General features: G+C 38.0%; 1 protein-coding gene across 2 annotated transcripts in view; it reads right to left on the bottom strand.

Moving 5' to 3' along the window:
• Fgf12 (fibroblast growth factor 12) overlaps nucleotides 1-27740 on the bottom strand; it is a 345963-nt gene that overhangs the window by 188203 nt on the left and 130020 nt on the right. For both annotated transcript variants that reach the window (XM_042668367.1, XM_042668357.1), the window contains exon 2: nucleotides 5334-5444. In XM_042668367.1, the coding sequence (XP_042524301.1) occupies nucleotides 5334-5444 (111 nt within the window). The remainder of the gene's footprint in view (nucleotides 1-5333; nucleotides 5445-27740) is intronic.

Below are 27740 nucleotides of genomic sequence, written 5' to 3'. Positions count from 1 at the left end.
ACTTTAAAAAGCACTTATGAACACAATGCTTCTTCACGAAAGCACCTAACAAGAGACTTTCTTATGAGCCACTTCCCCTTGCTTCAAGCACTTAGATAGCAAGTGCTGGTCCATTTGCAGTTTGACAAGTGCACTAACCTATCAGGCAGGCAACCTCCTAACATACTCATGGGTTTTTTGGTGGTTGTTGTTCAAAGAAAAAGTGAATAATGGCTTTGGTTACATCATTCCCATCTGTTTCTTCCCAGTATTTTTTAACCTATTCGAATGTATCATCAGTGGTAACTTGTGGAGCAGAATGATTAGCATTTTAATTTTATGTAAAATATTTCTATTAATACCCTCCAAACTGCAATTGTGCCAGGGTTCCTAAACGGTTCTGCAATTTGTTTTGTTATCATTATATTTGTAGAAGTTCTTATCTGTTACTGCCGACAAACCCATTTGAGTCTGTACTCAATTACATATAATTGGTCTTTTCTCCATGAACAAAACAGCAGGTGTCTTTATCAATTCTGTGCAAGATACCATGGGAAAGTTGGTTGGACCTAATGATGTCTAGTGAACCAAATAGCACAGTTCTGACAGATGCTTATAGTAACAAGATTTTTTTTCAAACCATCTTCTTTCCTCTCCACCCACACACAGTAAAGAAAGAAAAGGCATTTGAACAACTTAAGGACTCACAATTTTTCTATTAAAAAACATGACTACCATTTAATCGTCATTCTGACATATTTTAGCCCTAATTTTCACTCTCAGAAGTATGTACAAAAATTACATGTAGATGAAAAAACTATTTGGAATTTTTATGAAAATATTGGGAGGAGTGTTAAAAGAAAGTGTATTAGACAACTGAGAGTATAGTTCAGTGATAAGAGTTTCTTTGTAGCAAGTAACTACAAGTTCAAACTCCAGTACTATCAAAACAAAAGGCAAAAAAGCTATTAGTTTAGAAAGGAGAAACGTGACCATAACTCAGTAAATAACACGTTGTATTCATTTCCTTGTCCAATAATCTGTTAGGTAAAAATGGTGCAGTTAGGAGAAACTGGCTAAAAACTCTGAAGGAACTTGTTGGGTAACTTTATAATTTTTCTGAAGTCTGAAGTAATTTCCAAAGTAAATATCTTTTAAAAACATGTCTGTGAAGCTGGGTGCGGATGGCTCACACCTAGCTACCAAGGAGGCTCAAATCCGAGGCTCATGGTTCAAAGCCAGCACAGGCAGGAAAGTCCATGAGATTCTTATCTCAAATAAACCACCAGAAAAACAGAAGTGATGCTGTGGCTCAAGTGGTAGAGCCCTAACCTTGAGTTGAAGAGCTGAGGGACAGCACCCAGGCCCAGAGTTCAGGCCCCACAACTGAAAAACAAAACAATACAAAACAAAGCAAAAATACAACACATGTCTGTGGCACACGTCTATACCAATAATCCTACATAATGAAGATTATCAGACTGAGGATCTTTGTCTGAAGCCAGCCCAGAAAGACAAATTCAAAAGATTCTAATCTACAATTAACCAGCAAAGAGCCAGAGCTAGAGGCACAGCTCAGGTGGTAAAACACCAGCCTTAAGCAGAAAAGCCAAGCACTAGGCCCTAAATTCAAATCTTAATACCAACACACACACACATACACACACACACACACACACACACACACACACACACACACACACACACACACACACACTACAGGGGTGGGGGGAGAGAGAATGTATGTGAGTTGGAAGGATTTGTGAAATAACCAAGAAAAAATTTAGCACATATCCACAGGTAGCTACTCATTCATTCATTCACCCACTCAGTTGGTGATGGAAATTTACTATGTGCAAGAAAGATAGACCATTCTAAATATACATGAAAGACCAAAGTAATACTGCTTATAGATTGATTATATATATGTCCTCCTCCTTGGGAAAGAGATCAAAAATAAATAATCAACAATAATATGTTTGTCAAGTAGTTGCAGGAATTATGACTACAAGTAAGTCAAGTATATGCATAGTTTGGATCTGGAATGTCTCTCAGAGGCCTGGTGTTAAAGGATTGGACTACAGCCTTCGGAGAACAGCATCTCCATTGAGAAGGCACCAATGAAGAGCCTTCCAGTCTTTGGGGACAAGCCTCAATGCCCTTAAAAGTGATTGGAGAGACCTATCATTTCTGTGCTTTCTTTCACATCCCAACCTTGAAATGAACAGGCCTCATCCACAATGAGGGCCCGCCATGATCTATTTACCGTGTCAAAACAAGCCCAAAGGAACACAGCTAATCAGTCATGGGCTGAGAGATCTGTCACTATGAGGTGATGCAAACCTTTCCTCTTTTTAGGTTAATTTATCACAGGTATTTGTGATAGCGATGGAAAGCCAACACAACAGGTTATCAGAAGAGAGTGTTGAGATGTGTGTGAAGGGATGGCAGGGGGAAAACAAAGGAGGAGGCAACAATGCTCAATTGGAAATGTACTCATTACCTTACTCATGGAACTGGAACCCCTCTGTACAGTATTTTTTACAATAAAAAAAGTACAAAAATAAAAACTTTATATATACTTTTTATTACCATTAAGTAGTTTTACACAGGGATTTCAATTCAATATGTCAGTTTATAAGTACAATATGACTTATTTTTTTCAACAGATTGTCCAGAACTATAAGAAAGATCTCATCAGCACTGATGGAAATGGTCTTAAAATATTAATAATAGTTACTCACCAAAAGATTGGGTAAATATGTTTGGACCTATTTATGTAGTAAAATATTTTAGTGAGGGAATTACATAAAGCAAGCAGATTAACTGTATAAACCTCATAACTACAGTATTAATGATACAAGTATATATATATATATATATATATATATATATATATATATATACATATATATATATATATTTAATAATGCTCACATGTAATCAAAAGCTTAAAATGTGCCAAAAATATTATAGGGTGGTTAAGTGTACATCTCAACAAAAGTAGATATATTTTAAAACTATGCTATGATAAGAAAAGCCAAATCAGGAAAGTGATTACATTGGTAATGAAGGAAAGCAGAATTCCATCAAAAAGAATCCACAGGGAGTTCAAATGTATTGAAATTTTTAATTACTTTTTTAAGCTGGTGATGGGTATCCAGATGAATTTGTATTATCCATTATATTTTGTACATCTAAACCATCTCAATAGCAATTTACTGAAAGGTGTGTAGCAGTTGACCTTAATAAAATGTGGTTTAAATGCATAAGTTCTGTCAGTTTCGAAAAGCATTTGACAAAACCCATCCATCAAATCCCCCTCAGGGTATATGGTATGTGGGAGGGACATACGCATGCACCACATTGATTTGTATATTGTTACACTGATTTATATTTTTATTCTCCGTATAGAAAGATACTTACATAAATGTATCTATGTAGAAAACTAGTGGTAACCCCACCATCAGCCAAGCAAGCACATTCAATGAACTTTTCTAGAAACTGTTTAGTGTCCCTACCCTTATCCCATGGTAAGGGTCACACTTGTTGAAAAAAAGAACATAGATCTAAAGACCTCAGAATTAACATGGGTGACCCAACAAAGCAGTTTCCTCATGGTTTCCTTTCATAATTGTAGTCTCTCTAAATCCACAACTAAGTACAAATATAATAGATAACAATCCTTTATGGAGAAAAGAGCTCCTTATTCTTCGGTCGTGAATTGAAAACCCAAGTTCTTTTAGAGAATGCATTCACAGCAACACAAACCAACAATGCATACCACAATAAGCTAATCATCTACTTTGTCAAAAACCTAGAACAAGAGAGCTGGGAGGAAATTCTTCATAATAGCATCCTTTCTTTATTGTAATTTGTATTTTGCAGTGCACAATATTAAATGAACAAAGAAAATTTAGAAAGGGTGGACAAGAGCATCTTGCCAATTTAAGGATTTCGAATCTTTCCTCAAATCTCGTTAATTTAAAAGATATATCACTGTAAATTATCACCCTTCCTAGATTGCCATATTCAGTTTGGTAAATTGTCAGCTGAACCACATGTCCATCAGAATCATGACCTAACAGGATAGATATTTAATGGCAATTTAGAGTCATTAAGATTTAGGGGTATATACAGAAAAAACAGGAAAATAACAGACACTGAATATGTTTAGAATCTGTGCATTTACCCTGACTTACCCATATGATTATGGAGATGTTGAAAGATGTGATAGCTCCAATTTGTGTCTCTGAAGCTTATATTTGAAATTTCTTCTAAAGTACAAATGTGTGCTTTTATGATTGCATTTAGATACTGAACTATCAACTCTCAAGTTAAATGCTTATAGATGATTTATAAAGATATTATTGTTAATCTTGTAATATATGATACTCCTAGTTCAAAGTTTTTTGTAAAAATTTCATCCTTGTCTATTTTCTTGTTCCTATAATTTGTACTAGAAAAAATCATCATCATATGCATACAAAGTTCCTGAAAAACGTTCCTTTACTTTTATTCTTAATCAAAGTGAAATAACATATGCATGGATTCAATGTTTACCTTTAGAAGCAAGTTTTTGTTGTTGCTGAGCAATGTTAGGAGCTGAACTCAGGGCCTCAGACATGCTAGGCAAGGCAGGTACTCCACATGAGCCACTCTGCCATCTAGAAGTAATTCTATTTATCCCAAATTATTTCCATCATCTAAGCCTAGGATGTAACTACCGTCTTGTGTTAGAGAGTTAATATTGTCCCTAGAAGTACTTATCTCTCTGATGAGAAACGCTGCAATGGAAAGAAATCCTCATTAGATACCCACGGCTCACACCTGCAATCAAAGCCACTCAGAAGGGTGAGATGTGACAACCATGTTCAAAGACATACTGGGCAGAAAAGTCTGTAAGACTCTTATCTACTGTTGACTACCCAAAAAAAAAAAAAACAAATAAACAGACAAAAAAAAAAAACCAGAAGTGGAGTTGTGACTCAAGTGGTAAAGGGGGGGAAAAAAACCTCAGGGATACTGCCCAGGCCCTGAGTTCAAACCCCAGACATGACACACAGATAAATGAATGAATAAATGAATGATAAATAATCCTTATCCATGGATTAGCTGAAATCCTGCAAGCTTCCTACTTTCTTATTTAACTTCCTACCTTCTTCTTTGTTTGTATTAGTAGATAACCTCTGCTTTGTTGTAGCAGATTCATGGCAAGAAGGATAAAGAAAAAAGACCCTGACACCCTAGCAGTTAACTTGCTCAGAAGGCAGCCTGGCCACGCTTTAAATCTAAGATACAGTGGGCCATAGATTTGTTGTGTACTGGGATTTCAAGAAACTCATGTTCCTTACTGTAGTCGCTGTTCTCGTCCTTGGTCCCGTCAATGGTACCATCTGGATGCATCTGCAGGAAATATCCCTGCTGGCTGAATAACCTTGTCACGATTCCTTTCAGCTGGGGTTCTGCAAAACAAAATGAAATCATCATTCGAATTTTTATTTTGTTTATTAAAAATGCACACTTGCAACTTGTTAAACGCATTCTATAAGCAAAATGCATAAATATCGATGATGTCTCAATAATGTAATTAGTATTTGGAAAGGGAGTATTTCAATAATATATCTATGCTCTCTTTACTTCTGTCTAGGGGGAACATTGTGATAGTTTGAGGCAATAAATCAAATGTAAATAAATAAAAGCTAATTACAAATTAGGAAAATACAGAGGCATGCTAAAATGTGGGAGAGGGGATTTCTACTCCTTCCTCAGACATTGGGTGTCTAGCTGTAAAATGTGACCAAGTGTATGGTCCCATTCCAGAATCACTGTGTAAGCCAAATGCCTCCATAATTCCGCCTGAGCTTCCAGCAGTGATAATCAGGCCCTGGAAGACTATCATTCCTGCTGGATATCAACTATTCATCAGAAGCTCTTGTGTTCTGAAATTCTGATCAAGTACACCCAGAAAGTATGGTTTGTGTGAGAACCACTAGCTAAAACAAAACCCTCATGGCCATGAGAAGCCAATAAGTTGTAAGTGGAAACAGATTTCGCCTTTGCTAAAGACTTCACCAGCTAGAAATCCCAGTGCTGCACATAATTCTTCCAGTACCAAAGGAGGGGGGAAAAAAGAAAACTCACTCATATGTATTCCTTAAGTATTTCATACCAGAAATGGTCCATACTTTAAAAGTCAGATAGACTGTTTTACACTACAGTTAGGTTTTTGCATAGCCACTAACATAAATATGTAAAGCTATCTCATGGTGGTGTTGACAGCAGCAACAATCTAGTTTATACCACATCCACATCTTTCTGTTTGTAGTGTTGGGTAAAAAATGTTTCATTGTATTTATAGCCCTAATCGTTTCATTAAAAACTTGAAGATTTTCTGTGTTGTTGTTGTATGTCATGTACTATGTGATTTCTTGTTTCTTTTGTATTTTTCCCCCTATGGTTTATCCCCTGTTGTCACTGTACTTGATTTTGGTACCATGGGTTTTGTATATACATTTACCTGAATTAGGGAAGGGAGGGGGAACAACAGAACGGTGAGACAAAGAACAAAGAAAGAACCAATGCAACAGTGATACTCATGAGACGATATGTTGAAAATGTGCTGTACAACTTGCGGGGGGGATGGGTAGTGGTGAGAGACAGAACGGGAGAAAATGAGGGAGGGGGTAACAAGTTCTAAAAGAAATGTACTCACTACCTTACGGATGTAACTGCAACCCCGCTGTACATCATCTTGACAATGAAATTTAAAAAGTTAAAAAGATTTTTTAAACTTTAAATTTAAAAATCAAATTTAAAAAGAAAAACAAAACAAAAACATGAGGAGGAAAGGGGAAATACTGCCTCTGGTGGCAAAGATGGAAGCTATATAATAGTTGAAGTTCTGACAGGACAGTCACTGAATCTGTACTCATCAATCTCATCCTTTGTCCACCTGTTCCATCAAGACTGACCAAGACATTGCGGGTTAAACTGAACACCTTTAAAGCCGGGCGCTGGTGGCTCACGCCTGTAATCCTAGCTACTCAGGAGGCTGAGATCTGAGGATCGCGGTTCAAAGCCAGCCCGGGCAAGAAAGACTGTGAGACTCCTATCTCCAATAAACCACCAGAAAACCGGAAGTGGCGCTGTAGCTCAAGTGGTAGAGTGCTCGCCTTGAGCTGAAGAGCTGAGGGACAGCGCCCAGGCCCAGAGTTCAGGCCCCATGACCGACAAAAAAAAAAAAAAACTGAACACCTTTACTGATGTGTAGGTTAAAGATGAATTTTACATTGAGGATTAGAATTGTTTAGGGCTATGGAAATGGTTCTGTCTGCTCCCTTACTCTCCTATAACGTACATCTATAGTAGAGATTTTACACATAAAACTCAATAGCACATGTTTTGGAAAATGAAGAAATTATTCCATCATTATCTCCTCTTCACAGCAATTTTACCAAGCAAAAGAGATGCCAAGCCAAGTGTGAATGAAGACAGAGGGTGTTAAAAAAAAAAAAAAAGAGGAAGAATGGAACTGGAAATTAGGCATTCTGATTAATAGCTATGTAATGTCTTGAGTACAATTTATTTAATTTATCAAAATAATCCGAAACTTAAACCAAAAGATCTTTATATGATTTAGTTTGGCCATATTAGAATCCTTTGCCTTGAATGTTAACAGAATTTAAATAAAGGACTCATTGAGTGTGTGTGTGTGTGTGTGTGTGTGTGTGTGTGTGTGTGTGTGTGTGTGTGCGCGCGCGCGCGCCAGCCCTAAAGCTTGAACTCAGGACTGGATGCTGTCCCTGAGCTATTTTGCTCAAGGCTAGCACTCTACCACTTGAGCCACAGCTCTTCCTCCTGCTTTTTTGGAAATTACGTGGAGATAAGAGTCTCAGGGCTTTTCTTGCCCCAGCTGGCTTTAAACAATGATCCTCAGATCTCAGCCTCCTGAGTAGCTACGATTACATGTGTAAAATGCTTTTTGACTATGAGTCCAACCTACCCACTCTAAGATGTGTCAGAAAAAAATCCAGAGCTGGGCAATCACGACACAAACAACTCCCTGCTTTGAAGTGACCTGGCTGACAGGCAGTGTCTGGCATTGTGAACTCAACTCTAGCTTTGGATTCAGAAGACACAGCTTAGAGTCCCAGGTGCTAATGTTAAGAGCAAGGCCACAGCAAGTTCCAAGTCTGAGTAATTAATTTACTAGCTGAGTCTCAGTCTTTGTATGCCTATAATATAAAAAGTAGAACTCCTCCTTTGACTGAAATCATAGAGAATTTCGAGTGAAGTTCGTGTGACACTATGAACTGGGACCCTCTATAAAATTGTGCATCTTAAGCTTCAATGTTTCAACTATGAAATTTAAGACAACTGTGGACAACACTGTAAGGGAAGTAAGAGCACATTCTACAACCTTGATTTTATGTTAACAAACTATTGATTGAACTTGCAAAGGCACTGAAGTAAACAGTGGGCAGCAAGTAGAGGACAGGACATCATGGTAGGAAAGCAAAAGACACCTGTCTCTTAATTCCTATTTTATTTCTAATGAGCTTAAAATCACTTTAAAAAGCCACACTTTTGTCGGTAACGGCATGGATGGCAGCTTAGTCATTAGGGCCATCACAACATTGTTTGTTTTCTTCATGCTCCTCTTTCTGCACCTGTAATTAAACATTTATTTTGCCATTGTGAAGCTATCCCCTGTTGGGACTCTGTGAGCTCAGGTTTGTTAGTTACTCAAGTTCAGGATAATGAGCACCAGACTTTTATACCAACCACGAATGCTAAGGACAAGGCCACAGCATGTTCCAAGTCTGAGTTTTCATTACAAGATGATCCAAGAAAGGGCAAGTCCGGTACCATAGAAGTTTCTGAGCAGCTACTGTACAAATGCCTTCAAATATGTACCAATGAATACTGTATAGACTACTGGGTAAGCTAGATCTTTTATAAGTAGGGGAGAGAACCAACACCTATCTTGCTATATGTTAAAGAAAGAACCAAGCATGATAGTCCATGGTTGTAGTTCCAAATGCTTAAGAGATGAAATAGGAGGATCATTTAAATTGAGGAGTTCAAGACCAGCCAGGGAAACAGAGTGACCCAATCTGAGAAGAGGGAAAGGTAATGAGAGGAGAGAAAGGAAGAGGCAGAGGCAGAGACAAGGAAGGAGAGAGAGAACTTTTTAGAACATCTAGTGTCCTGAGTACATTCACAGAATACAGGCAGCATCAAATAGACCTTATGCCGCCTGCCCTCAGAAAGCACCCCATCTACGCATGAAAGGCATTGTATCAAAAACTAATGTGAAGTAGCTGTTAAATAGGGAAGTGTAGCAGATGGCAAGGTAGCCCCAAGGAGCAAGGATTAATTCCATTTGAAAATTAGGCAGACATCTCATCTGTCATTGGAAGAGTGGATAGCAATCTCATAGGAAAAAAAAAATCCCAAAGACCTATTCCAGATAGGCAAAGACAAGGCAGACTTTGAGAACATCTAGATTCCAATACTGAGAGAAAACAGGACAGATAAATGTTCACAGATGAACAGTGAAATAAAAAAATACAGCCAATGAAATACGCTTTTTATTAAGCTACTTTTTGTTCAATTCATATGACTCTATTTGATTCTAAGATGTTTTACGTCCTTCCATTCCTTTTTCTTGTCTTTTTTAAAATTTAATCAAAGGATAACTACATTATTAGATAGTGGAGGAGGAGAGGTTTGTTTGTTATCTTTTATGCGCTGAAGTAGTACAGCAAATCCTGCTAGTATTTTTGCTCAAATCCATTTCCTCTTTTTCCTGGGCGCCCAGCTAGACCATATGTCCTAGCCTCCCTTGCAATTAGGCTTGGCAGATGAATGAGTGTCATATGGAATGTAAGTGGAAGTGATGTGTGCCATTTTCAGGCCAAGGCTTCTAAAAGCAAACATTCTCCTCCACACTCTCTTTTTCTTAACATGGGCTGGATGAAGATGACAAAGCCCCACCGGGGGATGACAGAGCCACAGGATTAAGGAATGCTGGGTCCCTTCATCATTGCATCAGAAATATGCACCTAGGGCCCTGGGGGGAATATGAAACTTTTCCATTGACTGGGCACAGTGGCTTCCTTCCTAGGAATATAGTACAGGAAAAGATGGAGGAGTCATGTTTAATGGGAAAAGTTCACTCGTCAAAGACCACCTCAGTCAAGTGATCAAGATGAACATCAGCAGTCCTGAGTCATGCTAATTGCATGAGCCCTTAATATAGCAGGAGGAGATGATGACACTTTACCTCTGTGATCTTCCTCAAAAGGCTGAGGAGGCTGAGATCTGAGAATTTTGTCTTAAAGCCAACCTAGAAAAGAAAATCTGTAGGACTCATAGTTACAACTAACTACCAGAAAAGCTGGAAGTGGAGCTGTGGCTCAGGTGGGTGAGGGTTAGCCTTGAAAACAAAAAGCCTCGGACCTGAGTTCAAGCCCCAGGCCTGGCACCAAAACAAACAAACAAATAAACAACAAAAACCCAGAATCACAACTTACGTCTAATATTTTACTGCCAGGGTTGTAAAACAAAAGTAAAGGAGACTGAGGAAATACCACAGTCAAGGAATTTAAGCAGATAGGATATGGCAACTAAGCATAATGTATTATTGTAGAACAGAAGAAAAAAATGATGGAGGCTGAGCAAGGTGGCATACACCTGCAATCCCAGCACTTGGGAAGCTGAGGGAAAAGGATCATGAATTCCAGGACAGCCTGAGCTATATAACAAGACCCTACCTAAAAATATTTCAAAAAGGAATAAAGGAAAGCAGGCAGAGAGGGAGAGAAAGAAGGGAGGGTAGCATGGAAGGAAGAAAGGCATAAAGGAACAGAGGCAGAGAAAATGAGAGGAGAACGAAGGAGGGAAAGATAGGAGGGAGGCAGAGAAGAAGGAAGGAAAGAGGGGAGGTAGGGAAAGTAAAAAGGGAAGGAAGGAAGGAAGGAAGAAAGGAAGGAAGGAAGGAAGGAAGGAAGGAAGGAAACAAAGAAGGAAGGAAATTCTGAATGAAGTAAGCACTTTGAACAACTGTAATGATACATTGATTTTTAATTGATGATTGATTGTGATGACAAATGCTTCTGAGTAATATGAGATTCTAAGAGGGAAACTAGGCATAAGATACATGGAAATTCTCAATATTACTTCAAACGCTGTGAATTAAATAAAATAGAAAAATGAAAAGTTGTTAAGAATAGTGAATATATCCAGAAAGAAATAGAAAGGAAGGAAGGAAGGGGGAAAGGAAGGAAGGGAATGGAAGGAAGGAGGGAGGGAGGGAAGAAGGAAAAAAGAAAGGGGAAGGAAGTAAGGAAGGAAGGAAGGAAACCTACTCTCAAAGAGAATAAGTATAAAAAATGGTAAAGTATTGGTAGAATCTCATGTTCAACACTACTTCCCTTCAGGATGACATGGTAATTTTAACAGAATTTGAATTCACAGCCACTTAGAGAAGGTAACACCTGTAGGAGCTATCTAAATATTACTGACGACTTACTAATACGTAGTACCAGGGAGGAGATTCCTAGGTACACAATGAAAATCCAAGACACAATCTGAGCTACTGGGACCTGATGACACATCTATGGATGACATGTCTGCTAGATTACAGAGAACAGGTTAAATTTTAGAAATAGAACATACTTTGGAATCCAACATTTTCCTTCATTAATTTTAAGGATCCAAAATATCCAACAAATTGAGGCTCACAGCAAGTGTCTGGCCCAAGGTGACTCAGTGAACACATAGATAAGTTAGGACAAGAACTCATTTTCTGTGTGCCAAATAGAAATCATCCTCACCTTACCAAAGAGCAGACAAGAAACAGACTGTCTAAAGCAAGCCACAGAGACAGAGAAGAAGGTGGAGAAGAGACAAGGAGAAGGAGGAAGAGGAGAAAGAGGAAAAGGAAGAGGAGAAGGAAGAGGAGGAGGAAGAGAAGGAGAAGGACTTTGCTGTGAATCAATTATTAGCATGTTGGTGTAAAAACTGAAAAAGAATCTCCATGTACACTTTACTCTGAAATGCAAACCATATGGCACTGATGTAAACCTTATGGAGCTGATGATTCTCCATAACTTCATGGAGAATTAACAGCTCTTATTTTTATCCCAAATGCCACATCTTCAACCTTTGTTCTGGCAATTCCCTGATGATTTTACTAAGCATTTGTTTATTACTCGAGACAAGTAGATGTGAGCGGTCTGCTTTTCTAATTTTTCAAATGCCATTAGTGATATTCAGGAAAGCTGCATCACTAAACCAAGGTTTCAGAGTTATAAATAAAGAGGCAGTGTGGCTTCAAAATCTATGGCCTTCACCATATGGTCCTCTACACTGTTGAGTCACTTTAAGAAGGACACTGACAAAATGGAATGTCTCCAGAGGAATGAGCCAACTAAAGAGAACTCAAAGACCATCAGATGAAGAATGGCTGAATGAACATTTGATTTGCAGAATGAGGAAGGGAGGACTTGTGGGGGAGGGGAGGGATGGCCTTCTATACCTTGTGGAGAATTGGCACAAGCAAGAAAAAGCCAATGTGTTGAGTGGTTCTACAGGAATAGAACCAGGGTCAATGGATGAAAAGTTGTTGCCGAAAAGCAGATAAAAAACAAGCTCTCAGTAAATTGTCTTTTCATGTTGTTTAGGTTAAGAATATTTTCTTCAACTGGGTACCACAACTAGATTAAAAGTATTAATCTCAGGACCTTCCAATTATGAGATTGACACACTGCCTAATGTGCTAACAGAAAGCATGATGTTGCCCTATCCATAACAAAATAGGAAAGACTTGGAAAAAATCATATTAAGCGAAGTAAGCCAGACTCAAAGAAACATAGGCTCCATGGTTTCCCTCATTTGTAATAATTAGTGTATGTCTAGGATAGTCCTAACAGTGGATCACAATAGCTCAATAGCTATACACATATGACCATATAAAATGATGTTAATCAAAATGAACTCCAAGATATGGAAACAAGAGGTTTCTTTCTTTCTTTCTTTGTCATTCATGGGGCCTGAACTTGGGGCCTGGGTGCTGTCCTCAGCTCTTCAGCTCAAAGCTAACATTCTACCACTTCAGCTACAGTGCCACTTCTGGCTTTTTCTGCTTACGTGGTGCTGAGGAATCGAACCCAGGGTCTCATGCATGCAAGGCAAGCACTCTATCACTGAGCCACCTTCCCAACCCTGTATTTAGTTGGTTTTAATATACTGTGTAAAGTTACTAGTTTTTTCATTCATTTTTCTCCCCTTTGGTTTATCCACTGTTGTCACCGTTGTTGATTTTGGCACCTTATGTCTTGTATCTATGTTTATCTGATATGGAGGAGGGAAGGAGAAAAACAAACTGGTGAGGCAAAGGACAAAAGGTGAACCAATACAAGACACTATGTTGGCAATGAACTTCACCACTTGGGGGAGAGGGGAGTTGGAGGGGATGGACAGTGGGAGAAAACGAGGGAGGGGATAATACTGTTCAACAAGAAATGTACTCATTACCTTATTTATGGGACTGTAACTCCTCTGTACATCACCTTTACAATAAAGTTTAAAAAAATAAATTTAGAAACAAAAAAAGAACTTGGAAAAAAGTAGAAAACTACAGGTCAAAGCAGTTCTAAAGGATGGTGATGTTTACAGAGGAAAAGATATTCAGAGTGACAGTGAAAGGTCCTTTTGATGGACCTACATTCCTGATGCCCTAGAAAACTTTGGGTTAAACCAAATGGTCTACTAAATACAATTTCACTTTTCTATTCCTTTAGTTTATGCTTTGGACAGGGAGTTGAAAAGACTTTTTCTTTTTAAAGGTAGCCAGGAAATACAAGTTCTTTGGAATGCTCTTAAAGCAGTTTGATGTTTTTGGTTTGTTGCTTTGTTTGTTGTTTTGTTTCATTGAAATCAGTCTCTATGGTATTTACAAAGGGACCCTTTATGTGAATGCTTAATGCTGTCCACTTAGAGGAACTAAGATTGAAGAGGCTGTTGTTAAATGTGAGTCTTGTCAAGTTCTTCTGGGACTTCCTACTGCTATAGATTTCAACATCAGAAGATCAGAGCTTGCAATTATTCATCAGAAAATATATTCTGATCAATCATAGCTACAGGGTATAGATGAGGACACATTCATATACTCATACCATGAACTGAAGTCCCAGAAATAGATGGGATACAGTAAGACACTTGAAAAAAAAAAATAATTGAACCTATCTGGACTTTAGAACATGATAAGAAATTTACAGCCATACTGAGCTATGGGGGCTCATTAAAAATGCATGCTCTTTAGGAGGAGAGAAGCCACCCTGAGGCTCCTCATTTACCACACAGCAAACTGCAGTGCACAGACCTGAAGAAACCTTTGCAGAACTGAGTCCATAAGGCTGGAGTTATGCCCTCGCAGTCTAGTGCAATCTGCTCTGTAGCTTAAAGACAGCCATTTCCTCTCAGTCATTCACAGTCTACCCATCTGTCTAAGGTGATAGAGATCATCACCAGTTACTTCCTGAGGGCCACAGGTCCCCACCCCCACCAAGCTCCAATACTTCCAAAAGGAAGTGTTAGAATCTGTAAGTGCTATTGTAGAGAAGATAAGGCCAAAAGACTTGAATGAAGAGCTGGAGAAAGCCTTTGTAGATCTCTTTAAATAAAAAAAAAGTATTCTAGGTCAAGGGACAACAAAGTATTCAACCAACTTTGACTCGGTGGTTGCCAACTTTTGTTAATAAAGTTTTATTGAAACAAAGTCATGCCCATTCACTCCTGCATTGTACATGGCTGTGTTCCTGCTACGACAGAGATTAGTACGCACAACAGAGACCCTACAGAGTGCAGAGCCTAATGCATTTACTAACAGCCCCTTCATAGATTTTATCAGAACCCTTTCTTTTGTAGTTCCTTCTGTCTGAAACATACCTCTCCTCCCAGGACTCTTCAGTCTTTGCAACTAAGCTTACTTCCACCAAGTTTTCCCTGCAGTAAAACTTATTAATTCATCTTTGTACATCCTTATGCACAGCTCCAGAAAGGACTGATTATACTCCACGTTCAGCTTCTGCCTTACACAACTGTCTGAGGCTGAACTATGAATTCCACAAAACCAGGAATCTTGAATCATCTACCACTCTATTCCAGCCCATAACACAATGCCAGACACAGAGTAAATGGGGTGCATTTGTAAGTCCAAGGCCCAAAAGAAATAAGTTCTATCTGGTCTTTTCCACTGTCAGCTATGACTTTATAAGAGTTCATTTATATAAAAAGAGCTGTTTCCAGCCTTTTTATTACAATGCCTCTGGCCTTCAGTGTGTTTCTTTCCATTCCCCCTCTCCACACTGAACAGTCTGACAAGCACAGCAGCATCTTCCATAAACTGCACAGTCTCCAAAGCACTGAGTCGTCTCACACTTCAGCGGGAATCAAGTGACCTTGAGACAGGCAATCCTTACCCTTCACGCTGCTGATAAGCTAAATGGAAAGCAAACACATGTTTTTTCAGAGTATCTTCTTTGCTCAAGCCATCTGAGCCAGGGTAGACAGGAGAAAGGAGGTAAAAAACTGAGCTAAGAGGTAAACATCTCCAAAGAAGTAGAATTTTTGTACTGAACCAATTTTATTTCTCATAACCTGAGCCTTTTTCCTCCCAGATTCTTCCTTCTAATGTGCCCATGAAAATTTAAAATAACTCAAACACCATTTATTGACTTCCGACAGCACTCAGCATTGGGTATGAAGATGAGTAAGATGCGATTCCTGCCTTGAAGGCACCCACAGCCTCGTCAGGGAGGAACACGTACAACTAATCATTACAGGAGTGAACATGAAAAGAACTGTCACAGAGGAACAAACAAAGTGCCATGGAATCAGAGTGGGGAATGCTAATTTTACCTAGGATGATGGGCTCTGAGACAAGAAGTAGTTAGGAAAGGCTTTGAAGATGAAGCTCTGTTTTAGAATCAGCCTAGAACAGGCAGGAAGCTTTGCTTTTGGTGGCATCAATAGGAGCACAGAGTATTATATGCACTTAGCATGGTCAGTACTGGGCAGGCAGGTAGGTAGGCCAGGGCATGGGGAAATAAAGAAAGGTCATTCTGTGCCTAGAAGAGTCAACCGTCCTTAAATAGGGTTCAGAATAGTTGAGGGTTCTTAAGCAAGAATAATGCTTTAAACAAAGCAATTAATAAGTTTTACTTCATCTTTTAAACTTACAACCTTATCTGGAAAAAAAATTAAAGTTAAATTTAAATTTAAACTTACAGTTTATATCAGAGGGGGGAGGGGGAAATTACAGATTTTAACTTTAGAGGACCTTTATTCTAAGGAATTAACAATTCCCCTTCAAGTTTTGTGCTATATGGCTAGGTAGTAGTTATGCTGACATGTTAGAATTAACTTCCACATACATTAACATGGATACTAAGACCCATGGTTAGGAGAGGTAGCCATAGGTAAATTCTCATGGTTTTCACTCAAAGATAGCAAATGCCACAACATTGCCACATTCCAGGGACTTTATGTGAAGTATAACTCTGTAACTCATGTATAAAGTGAAGTATATGTGAAGTATAACTCTGTATCCTCATGGAAATCATGTAAGGCAGGTGCTACTATTGGGAAAAGACAGATCGATGATAGATGGATGGATAGATGGATAGCTAGGTAGACAGACTAGATAGGTAGATAGATAGATAGATAGATAGATAGATAGATAGATAGATAGATAGATAGATAGATAGATAGATAGATAGATAGATAGATAGATAGATAGATAGATAGATAGATAGATAGATAGATAGATAGATAGATAGATAGATGATACTGGGGCAATATCACTGATTAATAAATGTCAGAATTAGGGTTTAATCCAGATCTCCTTGTCTTGTGTACCTTTTTGCTAACCGTCAATTGTCTTTTGAAGATGTCTACATGCAGATATAAATCTTGTTCTTTAATTATATTCACTCCACACACTCCTACTTAAGTCCATGGAAAAAGAAGTCAGAAATAAAAAGCAAATATCAAACTAGAGTCGAAAAAAATGGATATTTGGTCTCTTATTACACACACACACAGAGGAGGTGTTGGGATAGAGTTTGGACATTTCTATGCAAACAAAAGCCTTCTGAATTAAGAGCATCCTTACTCAGCATAGAAAATTTTAGTTATTGGTGGAAGTGTAAACTTGTTCAACCACTTTGGAAAGCAGTATGGAGGTTCCTCAAAAAGCTCCACATAAAGCTCCCCTATGACCCAGCAATCTCACTTTTGGGCATTTACCCGAATGATCATAAACAAAACCACACTAAAGCTACCATCACAACTATGTTCATTGCAGCATTATTTACCATAGTTAAGATATGGAACCAACCCAGATGCCCCTCAGTACATGAATGGATCAAGAAAATGTGGTATATATACAAAATGGAATTCTATGCCTCCATCAGAAAGAATGGCATTGTCCCATTTGTTAGGAAATGGAAAAACCTGGAAAAAATTATATTAAGTGAAGTAAGCCGGGCACAAAGAAACAGAGGTCTCATGCTTTTCCTAATTTGCAATAACTAGTATATATCTGAGACAAGCAGAAAAGGTCAGATAAGATGATGTTAAGTGAAATGAACCCCAAGATAAGGACACAAGCGGTTTTTTCTTTCTTGCTATTGTTTGTAACATATTTATAAGGTAGCGTGTGATTTTTTTGTTGCTTTGTATGTCCCTCCCCCATGGTATAACCTCTGTTGTCACTGTATTTGATGTTGGTATAATTTGGGGAGCAGAAGGGAAAAAACAAAATTTTAAAATAGCAATAAAGGTTAACCCATTGCAACAATGAAACGTACAAGAGGCTATGTCGAAAAACGAACTTTACATTTTAGGCAGGGGTGGGGGGTATGAGGGAGAATGTAGTTGTGGAGATGGGAGGGAAGGGATGGTAGGGGAAAAATAAAGGAGGAGGCAACAATGCTTGATAAGAAATGTTCTCATTACCTTGCTCATGTGCTTGTAACCCCTCTGTACAATATTTTCACACTAAAAATCTTATTTAAAAAGAAAAGAAAAATTCAGTTATTCTTAAGACTCTTTTACACAGACACATCTTTTGGCTCCAGAAATAAATGGTCAGGATGTGTTATTGGGAATGAGAGGCATAGCAGTTTCCTGACATTAAAGCTAGTACACAAATGCAGGACTCGTCCTGAAACTGTCTAGTATCTCAGGGGAGCAGGTCTTGCTCTTCTAAGTGGAAAGCCCAGAGAATTCCCTCTTGTGCCACAGATACAAGAGATCTACCTACAGGGGCAACGCTTTCATAAAATGTGGAGTTATTTTGCCTACTGTATTTCTTTTAAATTTTTTCTGTTTTTTTAAATACATATTTTAATTTAAAGATACTGTACAGAGGGGTTACAGTTACATGAGCAAGGTAATATTGTCTTTAAGTTGTTGTACAAGCAGGTTTCAAATTCAACATGTCGATATATGATTGCCATATATCTATCATTGTCACCTCTTCCATCATTCTGCCCCTTCTCCATGCATCCTAAACTCCACCTATCCCCAGAAGTTAACCTGGTCAATTTTAATACTACTCATCAACACAAATCTACAGATTCTACCAGGGTGAATCCAAACGATAATAGTCTATTCTGCAAAAGAGCAGTCCAGTGGTCCATCACTTGTCTCTACCCTGGCAAGTTCAGGGCAGGCAGTGGAGTTTAGTGGGATATGTGGGTCACAGGCATTCAGACACCTGAGGTCTATTCCTAGGGGTTCCCCTCATTCCCCACTGCTACCACCTGATCTCCGGGCTAGATTCTGCAAACAGCCTCTTCACTCACATTCTTACCACTCTTCCCTTCCAAATCACACAACAACTGAGGTAATATTTTACAATATAAATTAGCTCATGCCATTCTCCTGCTGAAGCCTTTTAATAGCTTCCCATTTCATTTACAATAAAACATCAAACCCTTAGCATGGCCTGAAGAGCTGAGCACCATCTGGATCCTGCCTACTATCCCATCAGTGTCTCAATTTACTCTCTCCCTGACTAACTGGGCTTTAGGCACTAACACCTTCTCCCTGTGCAGACCTTGGGGTCTTTGTATGTGCATTCTCCTCTGCCTGGGTTGATTACTTCCTGAAATAAATTTCAGTCACTCAGAGGTCTTGCCTAGGCTCCCAATCTAAATTTGTCTCTATATACATATTCATATTTTCTGTTAACACTCTATGTTTCCCCCTTAATACACGTATCCCAATTTATAATTAGAGTTCTATTTTTATTTATTATTTAGTGTCAATCTCCCTCCATATACTGTAGCATCCATGAGGATTATGCATATTAGTTTTATGCAACAGAATATACCTAGTAATTAGCAAGAAGTCCTTATAACACTATGTTACAAGCACATTTGTGTAGCAAATTTCTTTTTCAGTCTACAAAATGATGGTATCTTTTTCTGTCTACAAAATTATTATATATGAGTATTCAGCAGCAGCAACTCTAGGATCCCAGAAACACAGGAAACTCAAAGGTAGAAATAGATACATACAATCCACTTTCAATGTGTTGCAACTGAAAACGGAGAAAATGCATTTAACAGATTATGGAGGATAACAAGAGAAGGGATGACATTGATCAGATACATTGTACTCATAAACTGACATGTTGAATTAATACTTCTCTGTGCAGTTACTCGAAGATAATAAAAATTAGATTAATACCTTTCACTACTGTCGATCAGTAGGGATTTTAAAAATTTCAATAAAATCATATCCTTCACACTATGAATAAAATTAATTTATGTCCTGATATTACATGATACACCAAAAAACCTGGAAATATTTATCAAGTGTGTACAGAACACTTGGGATGTAAATGTAAATTGTATGCTCTGACTGGAACGTGCATTGGAAGACTCTCAAGGACAAGCAAACCTCTGGTACCAGGAACTGCCACTGTGACGGATACCGAGGGACCATGACATGGATGCTAAGATCCTATGAAGAAAGAATGAGCCTGTGTCACCTGAAAGAGCCAAGAGGATATTCTCAAGGGCAGCTCTGATTGCAGGCAGTCATGTATCAAAAGCCTGCTTCTTTCTTGGCCAACTCCAAGATGCCTGCGTAAAGGTCCAATACCATAGAGACAGAGCTGCCTACAGCTCATGAATTACCAAAACTTTGAAGAGGAGGTTTTTCATACTCAACACTAACTGTAAAAATTGCAATTTCCCAAGCATGACCTGATTTCACATGCTATAAGATTTCAGGAAACAAATAGTTCATAAAGGACATAAGTGTGTTTGGAGGAACAATTAAGCATAAAAACAATGTGTTGCATTTTGCCTATATGTCACAGAAGTAAAAATAGAAAAAATTATTTGATGTTTCAAAACTGTGCACTTTGTTCTCTTTAAAAATTTGCTTGGCATTATTTTTCCCCTAGTAACAAGAAGCTCTGTAAGTGTGTTTCTACACATTCTGCACATGGATCAATTTTTTTCCAAGTGAAAAATTTTTTTCCACGTTTTAATTTACTTCCATTAGATAAGAACAAGTGGTTTGTTGACAAACAGTTAAATAACAATAGTTTTGAGACCAAAATATAGATTGAAATCTGTATATAATATCAAACAGGGATTAAAACATCTTTGTCAGCTAGCATTTCCAAGTCTTACCCTTTGTATTAACAACTCCATTAAAAAATGTGAATATGGATCATGTTTATTGACACAAATGGAAAACTCTCATAATATAGAACTTTCATAGACATTTCTTTCTTTCACCAATGGTACTGAGATTCTAAAAACATCTTGATGTGATTTCCACTTACATTGTATAAAGACTATCATGTTTACCATTGGCAGACTTTTTAAATGATTTTACCTATACATTAAAGGCTTGTTTTATTAAATTCTGTATTTGCAATGAAATATTTCAAAGATACAGCCAGTAGAGCAATGGCAATAACTCTCCATAATGTTTCCCATGTACCTGGGATGACTGTATCATTTCTATGCATAGAATTTACTCACTCATTCTTTGCAACATCTCCTTAAGCTTACTATTCTTATTGTCTTCTTGCTTTAAAGAAAAGACTAAGGTAAAAAGAAGTGAAAGAGTGCCTAAGGTCCCACATTTCACAAGTAGAAGGGATATAATGATTGCAGCTCAGGTCACATGGCTCCAAACTCCAACAAGCAGACCACAAGTTCTCATTCCTTCCATACATCCCCATCTAAATGGACAAATACTAACAGGGTCCGTCATTGGCTTAAACTATTATACGCAACTAAAGCATTCCAGTCATCTACTTAATATCATCCCATTTATTTCCTAATCAGATCTGACTATATTTCTGAATTTGAGATGATGACTTCCTCTTCATACTTTGGTTCCTTTACTTACCATCAAAAAAATACTACTGCAACTGTGTGTATTACACAGTCTAACAAAACAATTGTAATACTACATATCTCTTTTTTTTGGGGGGGAGGGTCCAGTCATGGGGCCTGAACTCTGAGCCTGGGCGCTGTCCCTCAGCGATTTAGCTCAAGGCTAGCAGCGCTCTACCACCTGAGCCACAGCACCACTTCTGGCTGTTTGCTTATGTGGTGCTAAGGAATCGAACCCAGGGCCTCAAGCATGCAAGGCAAGCGCTCTACCAATGAGTTACTATCCCAGCCCAATACCACATATCTCATTCAATGATTTATCTCTCTTAATAGCACCTATTTGAATCTTGAAATGCTAGATGATTTGAAAATCTCTGGTAGGTGACTATACTCATTTTTCATTCATTATAATTTCTGATTTGGTGGGGGGTTTTATCAGCTTAACTTGTGTTTTCTATTTAGTATATATTGCCTTTTGGGTTTTATCATTATGTTCCTAGATTTAGGTTCATTTTCTTTCTTTTCTTTTCATAGCATCCTGGAAATCATTATGCTGGTAGCAATTCTAGAATGAGTCTACTTGCCTTTCATTTATACTTAAGTAAACTTTTCTCTCTAAGTAATGTTAAGATAATTTTATCTATTATAATGTGACTTTACTATAGTATCTCCAGATGCAGATTGTTTTTAGTTAAGAAGCCATGTGACATGGCAAAGGACATAGCTAGCAAGATCAATAGAAAGCCTACGGGTTGGGAGAAGATCTTCACTAGCCATAGAACAGACAAGGGTCTCATATCTAAAATATACCTGGAACTCAAAAAATTAAATCCCCCAACAACAAATCTTCAAAGAAACAACTGCCCAATAAATAAGTGGGCTAAACACTTACAGAGAAACTTCTCTGAAGAGGAAAGAAGGATGGCCAAAAGACACATGAAGAAATGCTCAACCTCCCTAGCCATAAAAGAAATGCAAATCAAAACAACATTGAGATACCACCTCACCCCAGTTAGAATGGCTAAAATCAAGAACTCTAATAACAACAGATGCTGCAGGGGATGTGGACAGAAGGGAACCTTACTGCATTGTTGGTGGGAGTGTAAACTTGTTCAACCACTTTGGAAAGCAGTATGGAGGTTCCTCAAAAGACTCCACATAGAGCTCCCCTATGACCCAGCAATCCCACTTTTGGTGTTTACCCAAATGATCACAAACAAGACCACACTAAAGCTACCAGCATGACTATGTTTAATGCAGCACTATTTACCATAACTAAGATATGGAACCAACCCAGATGCCCCTCAGTACATGAATGGATCAAGAAAATGTGGTATATATACAAAATGGAATTCTATGCCTCCATCAGAAAGAATAACATTGCTTCATTTATTAGGAAATGGAAAGACTTGGAAAAAATTATATTAAGTGAAGTAAGCCAGGCCCAAAGAAACATAGGTCCCATGGTTTTCCTTATTTGCAATATCTGGTATATGTCTGAGTCAAGCAGAAAAGGTCAGATAAGGTGGTGTTAGGGAAATGAACCCTAAGATATGTATTCAAATTTTTTTTCTTTCATGCAATTGTTTCTAACACATTTATAAGATTATTTCTTTGTTGCTTTGTATGTCTCTCCCCCACGGTATAACCTCTGCTTTCACTGTATTTGATGTCGGTATAATTTGTGGAGGGGAAGGGGAAAAACAAATCATTTAAATAGGGATACAGGTGGACCCATTGCAACAATGAGATGTACAAGTCGTTATGTTGAAAAACGAACTTTACAACTTTGGTGCAGGGGGAGGGGTGAGAAGAGGGGAGGATTGGGTGGGAAGGGAGGAGAGGATGGGAAGGGGAAACAAAGGAGGAGGCTACAATGCTTGATAAAAAATGTACTCATCATCTTTCCCATGTAATTGTAACCCCTCTGTACAGTATTTTCACAATAAAAAATATATTTTAAAAAAAGAAGCCATGTGATAGGAAAAGTTTGTATGGATATATTTTGTTTTTGTTTTTGTGCCAGTCCTGGAGCTTGAAATCAGGGTCTGGGCACTATCCTTGAGCCTCTCTATGCTCAAGGCAAGCACTCTACTACTTGAGCCACAGTGCCACTTCTGGCTTTTTCTGTTATGTGGTACTGAGGAATGGAACCCAAGACTTTTTGCATGCTAGGCAAGCACTGTACCACTAAGCCACATTCCCAGCCCTCGTATGGATTTTTAAATTTTGAAAACTTTGTCTTCTGGATAGAGATTATCTGGCGGTGTCTCACTTCTTTTCTACAAGTCCTACAACATGCACAGCAAAGCTTTTCTTTAGATTTCCTATCTCTTAAATCTCACCCAGTATTTTCCATTTATGCATTAATCTCTCAGGCAGACACTCTGAATGATTTATCTGATTTCATTTCAAATTCAATCATTTGCTCTTCCATTCTGAATAGTGTACTTTTGAATTCATGCATAGATTGGCTCTACCAATATTATAATTACTACATAATAATCCTTAGATTGAAAAACAAGTCTACCTTTTTCCATTCTATTTTATAGTTTCTACTTTCCTTGTAGTTTCTGCTTCTTTTAATTAATAAACATCAATGTCTATCTAGAACTTACAATTATATGTTAAACTTAAATTCTATGTTGGGTTTCATTCCCTTTTGGCGGTTTATATATTTGCATAATTGCAATAATTGGACCACAAGATTTTCTTTAAAGGGAGAATTTCCTGATGTCCTGCTCTAAAAACTCCTCGTGGAGTTTTTTCCAAGGATTTCATGGGCTACTTTAGAGATTTCCTCAGCTGCAGAGAAGTTTTTATGTAACTTCCCAGACTGGAACTCCAGTGCAACAAGGAGAGCTTGGTATTGGACCTCCCCCGGATAGTAGTCCAGGTTTGGGGTTTCTAATTCTGCACAGGGGACATTTTCCACCCACAACTCTAGGAGAATGTCAAGCCTCTTTCCATCTTTGGTGAGTGGGAACTTTTGCTTGATCAGGTCTCTGCTTGGTTAATAAGGGCTCTAGGACATTGCGCACCGTGCCTGTGTAAGGCATAAGCCCAATGCCAAGATGTTGATGCCTATGTCTGGATCTGAGCACAGGAAATCACCTTCTGCTAGTCTCATGCATATAAACTTCCTCTTCATTTCTGCACCTGGAGTTTCTCCTCTTTAGTTTTGAGCTCCACTGTGCATTTTAATTGTTGTGGTTGTTGTTGCTATATTCCTTCCAAAAGATCCACCTATTTTAAGTGAGAGATGGAGCTCAAATTTATAACAGTTTCGTCATCTCAGCCTCAATGTGTCTAAGGCCCCCTTCTTTAACGAACAGTATGTTAAGAAACTACCTTAAGATAGGTAGAAACAAAGGACATTTTTTTCCTTAATTTGTTTTTTCTTCTGATGACTCTGTATCCTCTACTGTATATACAGTGTATTGATGTGAACACCAGTGGGAGGGTGGTGGGAGGGCATAGAATCAGAGGAAAAAGGGTGAAAAAAGTGCAGCAGTGAAACACACTGGTTAGACATTGGTGAAGACACTAGACATTGGTGAACTATCCAACCCGTGGGTGGAGATGAGAGAGAGAGAATGAGGGAACAGATGATACTATGCAAAGGAATGTATTTATTTCCTGACATGTAAAGATAACCCCACTGTTTATTGTCACTAGAACAACAATAAATAAAAAATAAAAGAAAACCTGAAGTAATGATGGTATGTAAGAATAAATACTTGTTGAAAGTTGATTCTAAAAAGAGAAAGAAAGAAAGAAACTACCATAAGAATTTCCTTATATTCAAAACCAGCAATGTGGTTAGAACTGTGCAAATAGAATTCAAACAAAAATGCCCTCAGTAGATAAATGGATCAAAAAAATGTGATAATGTGATATATATGTGTACATACACACACACACACATACACACACACACACACACACACACACACACACACACACACAATGGAATTCTATGCCTCCATCAGAAAGAATGACATTGCCCCATTTGTTAGGAAATGGAAAGACTTGGAAAAAATTATATTAAGTGAAGTAAGCCAGGCCCAAAGAAACATAGGTCCCATGGTTTCCCTTATTTGCAATAACTAGTATATGTGTAGGACAAGCAGAAAAGGCCAAAAGCTATGCACATATGACCATATAAGATGATGTTAAGCAAAATGAACTCCAAGATAGGGACACAAATATCTTTTTTTCTTTCTTGCTATTGTTTCTAATGTATTCCTAATGTATCATGTGATATTTTTGTTGCTTTGTATGTTCCTCCCCCACGGTATAACCCCTGTTTTCACTGTATTTGATATCGGTGCCTTGCATCTGCATACACACTTCTCTAATTCGGGGAGGGGAAGGGGAAACACAAAATGAGTAAATAAGGATACAGGTTGACCCATTGCAACAATGAGATGTACAAAACACTATGTTGAAAACTAACTTTACGGGGCTGGAAAGGTGGCTCAGTGGTAGAGCGCTTGCTTTGCATGAATGAGGCCCTGGGTTCGATTCCTCAGCACCACATAAGCAGAAAAAAATAAAAGCTGGAAGTGGCACTGTGGCTCAAGTGGTAGCTTAAGAGCTGAGGGACTGCGCCCAGGCCCAGAGTTCAGGCCCCAAGACCGGGCCCAAAAGGAAAAAAAAAACGAACTTTACAACTTCGGTGGCGGGGTGGGGTAGTTGTGGTAGGAGGGAAGGGATCGTAGGGGAAAAACAAAAGAGGAGACAACAATGCTCAGTAGGAAATGTACTCATTACCTTGCTCATGTAACTGTAACCCCTCTGTACAGCATTTTTACAATAAAAAACATACAAAAAATTACCTTTAATTCAAGCACCAACCCACAGCACTGTAATAGCCATGATCAAGAAATCTAACAACAGATGCTGGAGGAGATGTGGCCAAAGCGGAATGCTACTACACTGTTAGTAGGAGTATAAATTTGTTCACCCACTCTGCAAAGCACTAAGGAAGTTCCTCAAAAGACTATACATAGAGCAATCCCACTTCTGGTCATTTACCTATATGACCACCAAGAGGCCATTCTAAAGCTACCAGAACAACTACATTCAATGCAGCAATGTACCACAGATAAGATTTGTAACTAACCCAGATGCCCCTCAGTAAATGAGTGACTAAGAAAATTTCACACACACACACACACACACACACACACACACACACACACACACACACACACACATCTCCCAGGAAAACTAATTTTGAAAGAATCTGCTTTACTGAGTTAAGGAGACTAAAACATTTAAACAGATGTTTTCCTTATGATACTGCACACCATAGATCAGAAAGCTCTTCCTAATTCTCTCTTTACTTTAAAAAGTGACAGAAGGAAGACCAGGAAAAGCAAAAAGCAAAAAATGACTTCCTCATATGATATAAATGGTCTTAATTCAACTAGCTCCTTTTCTCTTAACGATCTTAACTATTGCCATCAGTTTTGTAAGGATGCAAAAACAGGAGCAAAACCACTTTTGTAAGAGGACATCTAAACAGATAAATCCTAAATAACTTCCAACATAAATTAACTTTTTGTACATTTAAATTGAGGATAATCTATTAAGTGGGTCATACCCATTTAGGTTACATTGCTTTTCTAAAAGCATCAGAACAGGATTAATTTTCTTCATCTTAATAAAAAGTTCTTTTAAGGATAGGATCTGGCACAAGTTTATATACTAATTATAAAAAGAATTTGCTGGGCATGATGGCACATTCCTGAAATCCCTGCACTCAGGAGGATCAGAAATTTGAAGCCAGCTTGAGACACATACTGAGTTTTAGCACAGCCTGGATTACATAGAGATATCCTGTCTCAAAAACATAAAACAAACAACAATAAAATTTATTTGTTCAGTCTTTCTTCATCTGATATCCTAAACCTAATGCTTGATAAATCAGGACAATTTCTTATCTGGCTCCAATACTTCATAACTACCTTTTCCATGTGGCTTTGTAAATAAATACATACAAATATAATACAACAGGTTAAATGAGAACATGCTAGTAAAATGTCATACTAGCAAAATGTCAAAAGTGCCTCTTTTTATGGTCAGAGGTAGATGGTAATTTTAAAAAGTGGTAGGACCATTCAATTTTTCTGTGAACCTAAAACTTCTCTAAAACATAATCAAAAATGTTCCATTGATGGTTACCACTTTGTACAACTACTGGAAGATAATAAAAATACAAGCAAAACAATATCTTTTTGTGCTTTGATGCCATCAATTTAAAAAAAGGTAGCAGCTCAAATATGAGAAGCACACACAAAAAAAATTCCA

Source organism: Dipodomys spectabilis, unplaced genomic scaffold, assembly GCF_019054845.1.
Source record: "Dipodomys spectabilis isolate Male_0828 unplaced genomic scaffold, ASM1905484v1 ptg000017l, whole genome shotgun sequence".
Classification (NCBI taxonomy): domain Eukaryota; kingdom Metazoa; phylum Chordata; class Mammalia; order Rodentia; family Heteromyidae; genus Dipodomys; species Dipodomys spectabilis.
Note: the sequence above shows the minus strand (reverse complement) of the source record. Positions and strands in the feature narration are given on the sequence as shown.